The sequence below is a fragment of the Triticum dicoccoides genome, chromosome 1A (assembly GCF_002162155.2).
Source record: "Triticum dicoccoides isolate Atlit2015 ecotype Zavitan chromosome 1A, WEW_v2.0, whole genome shotgun sequence".
Taxonomy (NCBI): Eukaryota; Viridiplantae; Streptophyta; class Magnoliopsida; order Poales; family Poaceae; genus Triticum; species Triticum dicoccoides.
Genome location: NC_041380.1, coordinates 158,373,011 through 158,385,162, shown reverse-complemented (window position 1 = coordinate 158,385,162; position 12,152 = coordinate 158,373,011). Strand labels below are relative to the sequence as shown.

The 12,152-nt window shown below is 47.0% G+C and overlaps 1 protein-coding gene across 1 annotated transcript; it reads right to left on the bottom strand.

Annotated features, from left to right (window-relative positions):
- Nucleotides 1–1,254: 1,254 nt before the first annotated feature.
- On the bottom strand, nt 1,255–9,464 carry LOC119368401 (probable serine/threonine-protein kinase PBL7). Its single transcript, XM_037633678.1, has 5 exons — nt 8,868–9,464; nt 8,183–8,318; nt 3,942–4,200; nt 3,629–3,761; nt 1,255–1,864 (listed from the first exon to the last, which is right to left on the bottom strand). Exons 1-5 carry the CDS (start codon nt 9,342–9,344, stop codon nt 1,637–1,639), a joined length of 1,233 nt encoding a protein of 410 aa, XP_037489575.1. The 5' UTR covers nt 9,345–9,464; the 3' UTR covers nt 1,255–1,636.
- Nucleotides 9,465–12,152: the final 2,688 nt, after the last annotated feature.

Genomic DNA, 12,152 nt, shown 5'->3' with positions numbered 1-12,152 from the left:
TGGCAACATGCGTCCCACGTTGGCCTCGTTGTTGAAGCGGTAGCGTTCCAACCTTATCCAACTGCGAAGTGACCTTCTTCACAAGTTTCTCTCCAATGCCTCTCCCCCTTCTCCATCTCTCTCTGGCGACAAAGCTCACTTCCCCTCCATTCCGCTCGTTTGAGTAGCGCAGCAAGGTTTTTGTGTGCGCCACAGGGTTGCGAGCAGTTGCGTTGCCGCAATCTTCCCCGGCCATGGCTACTAGCTCGCCCCGACGATGCTACACGTGCTCCTGATTGCTGTCGACCTCACGACCACGCCGCAGCCCCTCCCTCTCCTCACCACCGTTGTGACTAGCTGACGGCGAAGCTGGGACCGGCACCCAACAACGTTACCACTGGCAGATGTGGATGCTAGGACCGTGTCTCTGCGATGATGGAACTTGCAACAGGGAGTACTGCGACCAGCAGCACGGGATGCTGGAATCAGCAGCGGGCGTGTTGCGACCGTGATAAACATGTTACGACCGGTAGATGTGGATGCTAGGACCGTGTCTCTGCGATGCTGGAACTTGCAACAGGGAGTACTGCGACCGGCAGCACGGGATGTTGGAACCAGCAGCGGGGCGTGTTGCAACCGGAACAAACATGTGCTGGAATCGGCAGACTATACCGCGTGCTGGAAGCTAGAACCCTAGGTCAGCAATGCTGGAACCCTAGGTCATCGATGTTGGAACATAGGCCAGGGAAGCTGGAAACCCGGGCCACTGATGTTGGAAGCCATATCAACGAATCTAAAACACACAAGCCGACGATGGTGCAAACTCAACGCCGGTGCTGCAAACCGGCCACCATGATGCTGCAAACCAGCCGCCACAAAGCGATGCTGGAGTCCCATGGGCTCACCTCCAAGGACGAGCCACACAAGGCCACGACCATAGTGCTTCAGAGAGGGGCGAGCAGCACCGTCAACAAGCATCTACTACACGGCAGGAGGCATGTCCTCGCTCGTGGGCCATGTGTTGTAGAGAGGTGGATGAGGAGGAACGAGCGATCCTAGGCGTTGATGTGCTTTTGATCTGACAGCTCGCCCACCCATCTGCACTTGACCGGCGCAGAGGGATGCCCCAGAGTATATAACAGCTCAACGGTATGAGTTCCAGAAACTAGTACTATACATTACACATACAGAACACAGCGGAAGCACTGCTACGCGTCATCGCCGAGATCAGTGTTCTTAGCCTAGGATATTAGACATTGAGTAACATGCTTCCGAGACACCTAACACACAAGTCAAGCCAAAATAAAATAAAAATAAGCATCACATGGAAATTTCGCCAGCCCATAACAACACTGCAACGTAATGATGAACTTCTCACCACCTAACATCATCATTACCGGCACATGACTTAGAACCTCCCTTCAAACTCAAAACTAGTTTTCGGGACCATCAGACTGAATCCATGCTTAAATTATAAACCTACCTGCTTACCAGGCACCTTCCAGAACGAGAACGCCACCAGAAGTGGAAGATATCATGTACAGTAATAAAGAAGCATACACATCGCATCATCTCAGCAACCACTGCCCACTGTTAGTTTCTGGATAGAAATCCCAGAAAAATAGCCGTCACACTCGGTTTCCTAGTCGAGTGGCCTTCATGCTTGGGCATTTGAGTTGCACGGTTTGGAACTCGAACGATTCTTGACAAGTGGAACCAACGATTGGACGACATCGGCCATCAGTGGCCTATAGTCAGCCTCCGGTTGAACGCACATGGCAGCGATAGCAGCCACTTGAACAGCATCTTTCAATGAATATTGACCTTCCAGTGATGGATCCAGGATCTGCACAACCTTTTCTCGATCAGTGAGCATAGGTAATGCCTGCATCAATGCAACAAGTGAAGGGTTAGGTGTATGCAAAGTTCAGACATGGAGAAAAAAATTCATGAAACCATGACCTTTTACTACCAAGAACAATAATAGGAAGATGGATCCAAATTAAGACAAGTGATGTCGTGACTAACAAGCACATGAAAATCATAGCGCAGATGAAATTACATAATCAGAGTGCACGTACATTGTTAGAGTACGTAATAGGCCGGACGGGCCTGGGCTGGCGGTATAGCCCGTTAGTCTTAGGGTTAATTACAGATAAGGGTCGCTTGCTTAGGGGTCAAGTAAGCCTTGCTGGGGAGTCAAGTAAACCTCTCTATATAAGGGGAGGAAATGTATCAATTTAATCAAGCAAGAATTAAGAAGGAAACCCCTTCCCTCTTGCCCGGTCGTGGGCAAAAGGGCCCCCGGCCGGCCCTCTCGCGCCCTCCTTCTAGCAGCCACATAACAATCTGGTATCAGCTTTCCCGGATTCGATCATGTCCAGCCCTCCACCGAGTTCTTCCCACCCGCCGCCGCCGCACACCTACCCACCGCCACCAGCGTCTTCATCGGCGCTGCTGCCCCATACAACAGGCGCGCCGGCATTGGGCGTGCTGGCGTCCTCAGGGGCGATTGCGCCATCTGCCCCGGCGCCGTCCGCCCTCGTCCTCACCCCGGAGCAGATGACAGCCACAATCCTGGAATTACGGCAGGCCGTGGCGGGCATCAGGGCCTTCCTCGTCGGGCCCTATGCGCCCCAGCCGCCTGGAATTACGGCAGGCCGTGGCGGGCATCAGGGCCTTCCTCGTCGGGCCCTATGCGCCCCAGCCGCATCCCCAGCAGCCACCTCCTCCGCCGCCACACCAACAGCAGCTACCCCCGCCGCCGCCGCCCTCGGACGCGACCACGGCGCCGGTCATCTCGTACTAGTATGGGATGCCCTACGACGGGACTGCGACGACCTCGTTCCCATCAGCGTCGCCGCCGTCCCAGGGCGTCCCCATCCAGCCGTCCACTCTTCTCTGTGCGGCGCCAACCAACAGCCGTCTGGCGGGAAGAAGGCATGGTGTCACCGACAGGAGCGCACCGTGTAGCACCACTGCATTCCGCCGCCGGCCGCCGCGAGGGCGCCTCTGTTGGTCGCTCTTGCGACCACTTCCAGGTGGCCATACACATGCACTCCTTTTGTCCAGATGGTGTCCATGGGATCCAGGTAGCTGTACACGTGCACGTCTGACATGCAGATGGTGTCCACTTTATGTTCAAGGGTCCAAAATAAAGCGTCCCAGTCCATTTCAGGTTGAGAGTAATAAAACAAGCCGAGATGTAAAAAGCTTGTTTTTAGGTGTTAGGTTTGTGTTGCGCCGAGTCATGGTTATAAGTTGGTTAGGTTGCAGCTCGAGGACAAACTGCATGTCCAGGTGGGGTGTAGTGTTAGAGTACGTAATGGGCCTAATGGGCCTGGGCTGGCGGTATAGCCCGTTAGTCTTAGGGTTAATTAGAGATAAGGGTCGCTTGCTTAGGGGTCAAGTAAGCCTTGCTGGGGAGTCAAGTAAACCTCTCTATATAAGAGGAGGAGATGTATCAATACGTACTCTAACATACATATTTTTAGAGGAAGGCACTTTTATTTATGTAGACTATGGTATCTATAGTTCTATACATTATTCAATTAATGTTATGCTTCAAAATTGCAGAAACAAAATAGAAATAAAGGCCACAACTATCTGAAACTCAATTTTTCAGCTTATGTTATGCTTAGTTGCTTACCCAGTTAACTAGAACACCTTCCCCAGGAGGCCTCTTCATATCAACTGGTACCCTGCCAGTAAGCAATTCCAGAAGCACAACCCCGTAACTGTACACATCTGATTTGGTTGTCAAATGCCCAGTTAATGCATATCTACAGATTTCCAGCAGGTGCACAGTATTAGACATAATAGTCGGATTGCACATGTCAGTACCAAATTTAAGTTCCTGCACGATGGACTTTGCATGCTCAGGAGAAAAAAAAGTTAACATAAGGACTGCAAATCAAAGTTATTTCTTTTCCGAAGCAAATCAAAGGTATATCTAGTCTTACTCTGGTGCGACATAGCCCTGCGTGCCTAAAACTCGAGTTGACACATGACCACCAGCTCTATCAGATCCAAGCTTGGCCAAACCGAAGTCTGAGACTCTTGCATGGAAGTCCTTGTCCAAGAGAATGTTGCTGCTCTTGAAGTCCCTGTGTATAACAGGTGGAGTAACGCGCTCGTGGAGATACTCCAGACCTTTTGCTGCTTCAAGAGCTATTCTCATTCGTGTCGGCCAGTCCAATTTTGAGATGCCACCACAGGAACCTACATTGATAGCTTTAACATTGTCAATCGACGATAACAACAGGCTTAAGGAATAGTGCCGATTAATACTTATCCATTACACTAACATTTCCATATCAATCTTAAAAAATGGCATTTCAGAAACTGCCAACTAGATGCATGCATAAAAGAGTGCCAACGCATACTAACAAAGCAAGAGCGTACGATATAGAGAAAAAGCCCCCTATGCCACAAATAACTCTCAAGCTCCTGATTACCAATGAACAAGTCCTTTGTTCCTTCCAAGCCACCAGTTTTCATTTCATTCATCACTTCTATTCTATGACATCTATCTGACCATTACGACCTTGAGTTATAGGGTGTATAAATAAGTACCATCGCACAGGGGCAACATGGTGACCATTGCTGGCATTGAGGGAAGAAAATATAAATCTGGCGGCAAGGAAGGAACAGGAAAGTATTCAGTGGCAAAGGGACTGGTGCATCTGTGTGTGTAACTGGTAGTACATATCGCCTTGCACATTTCTAAATTATAATATCAAGAATTATCCTAAGTTGATAACACGCCATATATAGACTTACAAATATCTTTTGAAAATGCTAATTTACCTTCAAAAGGCACCTCGACAAAGTCCATATACAAAATGCTAAATGATTTGATGACCAAACTGGAAAGCTCATTTGACAGAATGGCATCAGTCCCAGACCAAACACAAGATAAACAACTTCACAATTTTCTAAGAAATGGTTTTTTTATTCAGGACACGGTCCATTCTTTCCTGATTAAAGATGCAAGCTAAACGATAGGACAAGCAAGTTCTTATCTTGAAGAAAGAAGTTGGCCTTGAAACCTATTTGTTTCACTAGTAGTTCCTACTCTCTTCTACTACTAATAAATAAACTGACACCAGCAGACGGTAAGCATGTTTTCTTTCACAAAGATACGAAGCCAATAGCATTGATATTAGATACTACACTTAAATCTCATCTTGTAACATGTAAATGGCTCCAATTTAGTTAAGAAGCTGCATGAATAATTTCTGGGGGGTATAGGACCTCATGAATAAATGCTATATGTGCACTACAGAAGGCGTGACACTACTAACATTGTACCTATACTCAAATTCGTGAGGTACCTACTAACCTTGCTGAGATCCATTACATTTACCAATTAATCAACAACCTAGAGACAGAAACAACGATTAATTGGTTGGAGCATCAAATGACAGCATGTATGTTGGGAACTAGATATACCCTTGTGCTTATTCTTCATAGTTTGAAAATACGATTGATTTTATTTCAGACTGAAACTTTGAAGTAGATGATTATCTAGGTTTGACAGTTAGGTATTATGAACTGTTTGGTTTGAGGAACCGGATGGTGAATTGATCACGCAATCCTAGGTGTCCTTTGAGTAAATGGATATTCAAGTTGTTAACCGAGGACAGTGTTTGGCAATCGCTATTGCGAAACAAATATTTGGGACACAAACAACTTACTTCGGTTGAAGCCAAGCCAACGGACTCACACTTCTGTAAGAGTCTAATGAAGGTGAAGAAAGTTTTTTCGCAATTTGCATCGTTTAAGGTAGAGAATGGGGAACCGGTGCGTTTATGGGAACATAAATGGATTGGGGACATGCCCTTATCAGCTATGTACCCAAGATTGTTTAATATTGTCCGTCATAAGGATGCCACGGTAGACGCTGTTTTCAGGGTGTAGAATACTTTGGTTGATTTTCGACATGCACTGCTTGGACAGCATTTAATTGATTGGAATGAGATCGTCCTCAAAGTAGTGGAGCTTCAATAACTCAGGGACAAGACTTGTTTAGGTAGGATCTTCAGACCACAGAAGTGTTTTCTGTTTACTCCATGTATTCGGCTTTAATGGATAAGCGAGTCAGATTTAGAACAAAATGGTTATGGCGTCTCAAAAAAAAGGGCAACCTGGTGCATGTAGCTCCCGCTTGCGCAGGGTCCAGGGAAGGGTCCGACCACTTTGGGTCTATTATGGCGTCTCAAACTTCCTCTTAAAATTAAACTGTTCCTATTGTATTTATGCACGAGCATAGTCCTTACTAAGGACAGTTTAATAAAGCGTGAGTGGCAGGCGGACACACATTGTAGTTTTTGCAGGAAACTATCCAACACCTTTTCTTTGATTGTGTGTTGGCTAGTGCAGCGTGTTGTCCTGTATAACATCACACCACCTTGTGGTTTTCTCGTATTTTTAAGTCATGGTTGCCGCTGGGGGGTTGATAAGTCATGAAAACCACTCATTTTTGTGGGGGCAGCAGCGTTATTTTGGTCCGTTTGGCTATGCAGGAATGATGTTCTTTTTGACAAAAAGAAAGTTCTCTTACATGCAGGTGCTACTCTCATGCACCAATTGGTTGAGGTCATGGGCATTATTACAAAAGGAGCAGTGCAAGGATTTGATGGAGGTTGGCGCCAAGTGGCTCGAACGGATTACCACAGAATTTATGTCCCGATTTGGATGACGTATCAGTGACAGATTTCTTAGTTTATAGAGTAGTCTTGCTTGGTGAGTTATTATCTGGATCTTTTGGTCTCTCCCTTTTTGGTTGAGATCATTTTTCTTGATGTAATAAACATTTTAATAAGTTTAACTGCATGCAATATTTGGCTGATGCAGCGGGGGTAATAAACGCTTCCATCGTCTTCTAAAAAAAATCCTAGCCCCTTGTTTGGCTTGAGGAATGGAATGGTTGGTCCATCCATTACCGCATCTAACTACATAGATTTAGTTATAAATGTGTGATTAGGTCATGCCACCAATTTCGAGGGACCAACCATGATAGACCAACCAACCCATGATGGATTGGTGTTCCTGAAAACCAAATAGCCCCGATAATGTACCAACTCTATTCCTCACGAAGGCTCGGTGAAGCTGTAAACAATTTATCCCACATTAGCATTATGTGAAAAATGCTTTCCATGATCTTTACCACACATTCAAGCATCAAACGATTACAATGATACTAAAGGAGTATTGCCATAACCTCTAGTCATAATATTAATAGAAAAAGAATCTACTTTACAACCTTCAACTCTTACTGAAGTTCACTTTACAACCTTAAACTCCTAAATTGTTTTTTTAACCTCTAAGGATGAAATCTGTGAACTCTACAACCTCGGTCCCGACTCAGGTGGTTTCATGCTGACTTAGATGCCATGTGGAGTACAACCTGGACTACTTATCCACACCAGTGGACTACCGTATCAGAAAATTGCATTAAATACCTAATTTTCTCTAAATAGCAGCCTGAATAGCAAGGTGAGAAGTTCTTTATGCAGTTGGCTGACATGGCAGTCTGATGACGTGGATGAGTTGTCCAGGTTGTTCGTTACGTGGCATCATATTAAGGCGAAACCACCTGAGACTGGACCGAGGTTGTAAAGGAATAGATTTGGTAGTTGGAGGTTAAAAATAATCCATTTAAGAGTTGAAGGTAATAATGTGAATTTCGGCAAGAGTTGAAGGTTGTAAAGCGGACTATTTACATAAAAATATTTAACTTCCCATAACATTTGTCAAATGCTGAAAAGTCATATAAATCAAACTTAGACAATTCACCTTTTGTTGTTTAATGCTAACTTCCCCTCCTTGTAGTCACATATAATCTTTGCTTCTACAGGAAGACAAAATCATTATGTCTATTTCTTTCCTCCTCCAACTAGTACACGGGGTTCTGGACATGCATCACAACAAAACATCCCCAACCTAATACTGCCAGTATTAATCCTTAAACCAATGAACTCAGTTAGGTCCCTACATGTACTAGCTCTGGAATTCGAAGATTATGCCAACCAAAGCCAATGCAAACTAACACTAGGGATATAGATCCCGCCCAAATAAGACCCATACTCTGTTGTTTCAATGTTGTGGGACTTGAGTAACAATGTCAAACACCTTTCATGATCTGTGCACATCAAATGGACAAGCACATACATATTTGATGTAATAAAGATGGCCATACCTCCATTTGGGTAAAGATGCTCCTGGAGACACCCATTAGCCATGAACTCATACACCAGTAGCCGGTGTCCACCCTCTGAGCAATGGCCAATCAAGCCTAACAAATAAGATGATCGAAGCCGACTCAACAGCTCAACCTACATAAAGATCGCATCAGAATAAACATCACCAAATTACCAAATTTACCAGCCACACAACTAATTAATTGATAAGGATTTAGTAAGTCAAATAGCACCAACCTCTAGCTAAAATTCAAAATATTACAACCTGACATATAGTCAAGACTACAAGCAGTCAAGCCTTCGGACTAAGCTCTTCATATATCTGGTTTGATTCCGTAAACAAAATCGATTTGAAGCCAATACAACTAAGAAACCAAGAAATAGCTGAAAGCCTGAAAGCTTCCAGAAAAATGACACCAAAAATCTCCAACAATCTAGCTGAACTAAAAAACATCTGTCCTTCACCACCATATGATTCATAAATGTCTTTCACAAAGGGCAAGCCAAAATAAACCCCACAGCGACCCCATTTCCGCTCAGCAAACACCGTGATTTCTCCATTCAGGCCGCACAAACTTGGCCGTGGTGGAATGGCCACTTGAAGAACCAGCATTTACCATTAGAACTAGGTACCCGAAATGCACAATTCGTACCACTACAACGTTACGGCCCAGACCAGCTCACCTCCATCTCAAACTCCTCCTCGCCCTGCTTCCCGGGGCGGTCCATGAGCTTGACCGCGACCTTCCTCCCGTCGGGGAGCAGCCCGCGGTAGACGGCCCCGAAGCTCCCCTGCCCCACCATATGCGCCCGCCCGAAGCCGCCCGTCGCCGCGTGCAGTTGCCTGTAGCCAAACACCTGCACGCCCCTCTCGGCGCCGACCACCAGCGCCCCAGCCGCGGCCCCATCGCTGGCGGAGTTGCTGGACGGGCTCTCCTTCCCCTGCGTGGGGATCACGGGAGCCGGCAGGGGCAGCGGGGGAGGGGAGGAGGAGCGCTTGGGGAGTGGGTGCGAGTTGAGGCGGCGGGAGACCTTGCGGGTGATGTAGCAGTAGTAAGCAAAGGCGGCGATGAGAGAGAGGAGCGAGAGCGCAGCGAGGGAGACGATGACAATGAGCGCCACCGACTCCTCGCGCTTGTAATCGTCGCCGCCGCTCGACATTGGCGCGGGGGCTCGGCGGAAGGAACCCTAGGTCTGAGGGGTTGGGGAGAAGGGGAGTGGTGATTTGGGGAGGTCGACGAGGGTTTTGGGGGGTTTGGGAGTGGCGGGGCGGAATGGAGACTGTGGAGTGGAGCTGCGTGGCGGCGGAAAGCTCTCCTTTTCTTTATGCGCGGAAACCGAGGTTCGAGACAGTGGGAAATGGTGGGGCCATATAGCCAGTGAGAGAGGGCTCTCCTTACCTATTTTTTTTAGAAAGGAGGCGCTTGCCCGGCCTTAGAATGAGGCTCTTACGAATCCGACAATCCCGCCCAGCAGTCATGATCCAAACCAACTACAAAGCGAAACAAAAACATGCCAGAACAAGAATAAAAGGGGTGCAAGCTCGTAGGCGGATACATAGCGGTGCGGCGCTAGTAAAGGCTAAGTGTCCATGATAGCTCTCGAGGTAGCAGAGGCGCCATGTAGATGTCTGGCATCTGCGCCTTATAATGCGCGTCCTTCTGACGAGATCCTCCACGAGTCCTTTGTCCCATCGCTTTGCCAGAAGCTTTCATTGCTGCAGGAAAGACACCATTTTATATAACATATCAGCTGGATGTCTGATAAAAACTCCCTCTATTAGCGCTTTATTTCGAGTGGTCCAAAGAAACCATGCTAGGGCCCCAAATCCTAGCCATGTCATCCTTTTATCCCTCCCACAAGTGGCGGCCGCAAGCCGGTAAAAATCTGAGAACCCACTTGGTTCCACGTGGAACTAGTTGTCGATCGGACTGCACTCCACATAAGTCTAACCATAATACAACGGAACAGGATATGATCCCGATCTTCACTTTCGCCACACCACACACATCTGCCATCTCCCGGGCCATGTCATTTTTGGATCTGATCCCCGCTTGCGATTCTGTTACGGGCGACTTGCCATAAGAAGATCTTGATTTTGGATGGCAATCGCGCTCCCCACAACCCCTACAAGTCGCATGGGGTTGCGGTTTTCAAAATCTCCTTGTACAATGATCCTGTGAAGAATTGACCGAACGACTCAAGTCACCAAACGACCTCATCCTTTCTGTGACTCAAGTTATACCCTCTCAGCTTATTCCGTAGCTCTTCCCACTCGGGATTCTCTGCGTTTCCTAATGGACGCCGAAAACGTGGAGACCACTGTCCCTGCCGCCAACACTCTGCCACTTTTGCATTTTGGTTTTCCGCAATCACAAATAGGGCCGGAAAACCGTCCGGCAGCTGTCTATCCTCGCACCAAATGTCCAACCAGAAGCACCTAGCCTTGCCATTGTGCATATTAATCTTAGTTCCAAGCCTAAGAAGAGGCTGGACTTTCTTAACATCCCTCGCGGATTGTGACATTTTAGCATTTCTCCCAAATTCCACCCCTCCTTCCTCCAGGTACTTTCGTCTGAATATATCTAACCAAAGGCCACCCCGGCCGGTTAGAATTTTCCATGTCCACTTAGTCATGAGACACCAGTTCATTATTTTGGAGTTGATCACCCCAATCCCACCTCTCTCCTTAGGCTCACAGATGTTCTCCCAACTAACCATATGGTTCCTCTGTTTCCCATTCTCTTTTGCCCAGAAAAAGCGGGATCGAACTATATTTAGTTTCCGATGGATTCCGTCCTGGAGGAGGTAGAAACCCATAACAAACATTGGGATGTTTGTTAGGCAGTCCTTTATTAGTACCAAGCGCCCACCAGAGGCTAGAAAACTTGCCTTGCCACAGCTCCACTCGCGTCGTTGTTTTGTCTACTACCGGTTGTAATTCCTCCATGGTTAAGGCTCTCGCGGATACAGGCATACCCAGGCACTTCATCGGGATGGATCCCAATTCGCAATTCATCATGTGGGCAGCCCGAAGCTGCGACTCTAGATCTCCCCCCGTTATTATCGCCTCACTTTTTCTCAAAGTTGATTTTTAAACCTGACATCCCCTCAAAACACATCAGGATAAATTTGAGATTCACTATCTCCCTTTCCGAGTTCTTGATGAATATTAACGTGTCATCCGCATATTGGAGTGCGTTATCCCTCCCAAAATTATGTTTGCCGCCACCCCTGTAATATGACTTGCCGCCTTGGCATGGTGAAGAATGGATGCCAGCGCATCCGCCAATAAATTAAATAGAAGTGGGGATATCGGGTCACCTTGCCGTACCCCCTGCTTATTCCTACAGAATGGGTCTATCTCCCCATTGATATTGTCTGTCGTCTGACCCCCTTGAATTAATTGTCGCATCCAGCTAATCCAAAGGGGGTCAAAACCCTTCGCTCTCATCACCTCCTCTATAAAATCCCATCTTACTCTATCATATGCCTTCTCAAAGTCAATCTTAAGGATGAACACCTCTTCCTTAGTAGATTTGATTTCATGTAGGACCTCATGAAGTACCGCAATGTCGTCCAAAATGCTCCTCCCACGGATGAAGACAGTTTGATTTTGATCAATGATCTTGTTAGCCAGGGGAGACAGACGCATCGCCCCTTTGCGAGAAGGCGAAAGCTCACATTGATTAGGGTGATCGACCGGAATTGATGAATATTGTCCGCGCCCTGGACTTTTGGCAAGAGGGCCAACACCTAGTCGCTTCACATCAATCAAACCACGAGTGAAATCATGAACTATTTGGAAGAATTGGGGACCCACTAAGTTCCAAAACTTCTTATAGAACGTTACCGGAAAACCATCGGGTCCGGGTGCCGTGTCACCCTTCATTGCTTTTAGATTCGCCGTTATTTTAGATAGCGAAAAAGGGTCGATTAGTTCCAAATTGTCCTGTCTGGACACCCTCC

What these genes read in the sequence shown, in the direction of transcription:
- LOC119368401 (XM_037633678.1), bottom strand. Translation starts at nt 9,344, where the DNA reads ATGTCGAGCGGCGGCGACGATTACAAGCGCGAGGAGTCGGTGGCGCTC. An exon ending in AGGAGGAGTTTGAGATGGAG is followed by an intron (nt 8,319 to 8,867) that starts GTGAGCTGGTCT and finishes ATCTTTATGTAG; the next exon opens with GTTGAGCTGTTGAGTCGGCT. An exon ending in CAGGGCTATGTCGCACCAGA is followed by an intron (nt 3,762 to 3,941) that starts GTAAGACTAGAT and finishes GGAAATCTGTAG; the next exon opens with ATATGCATTAACTGGGCATT.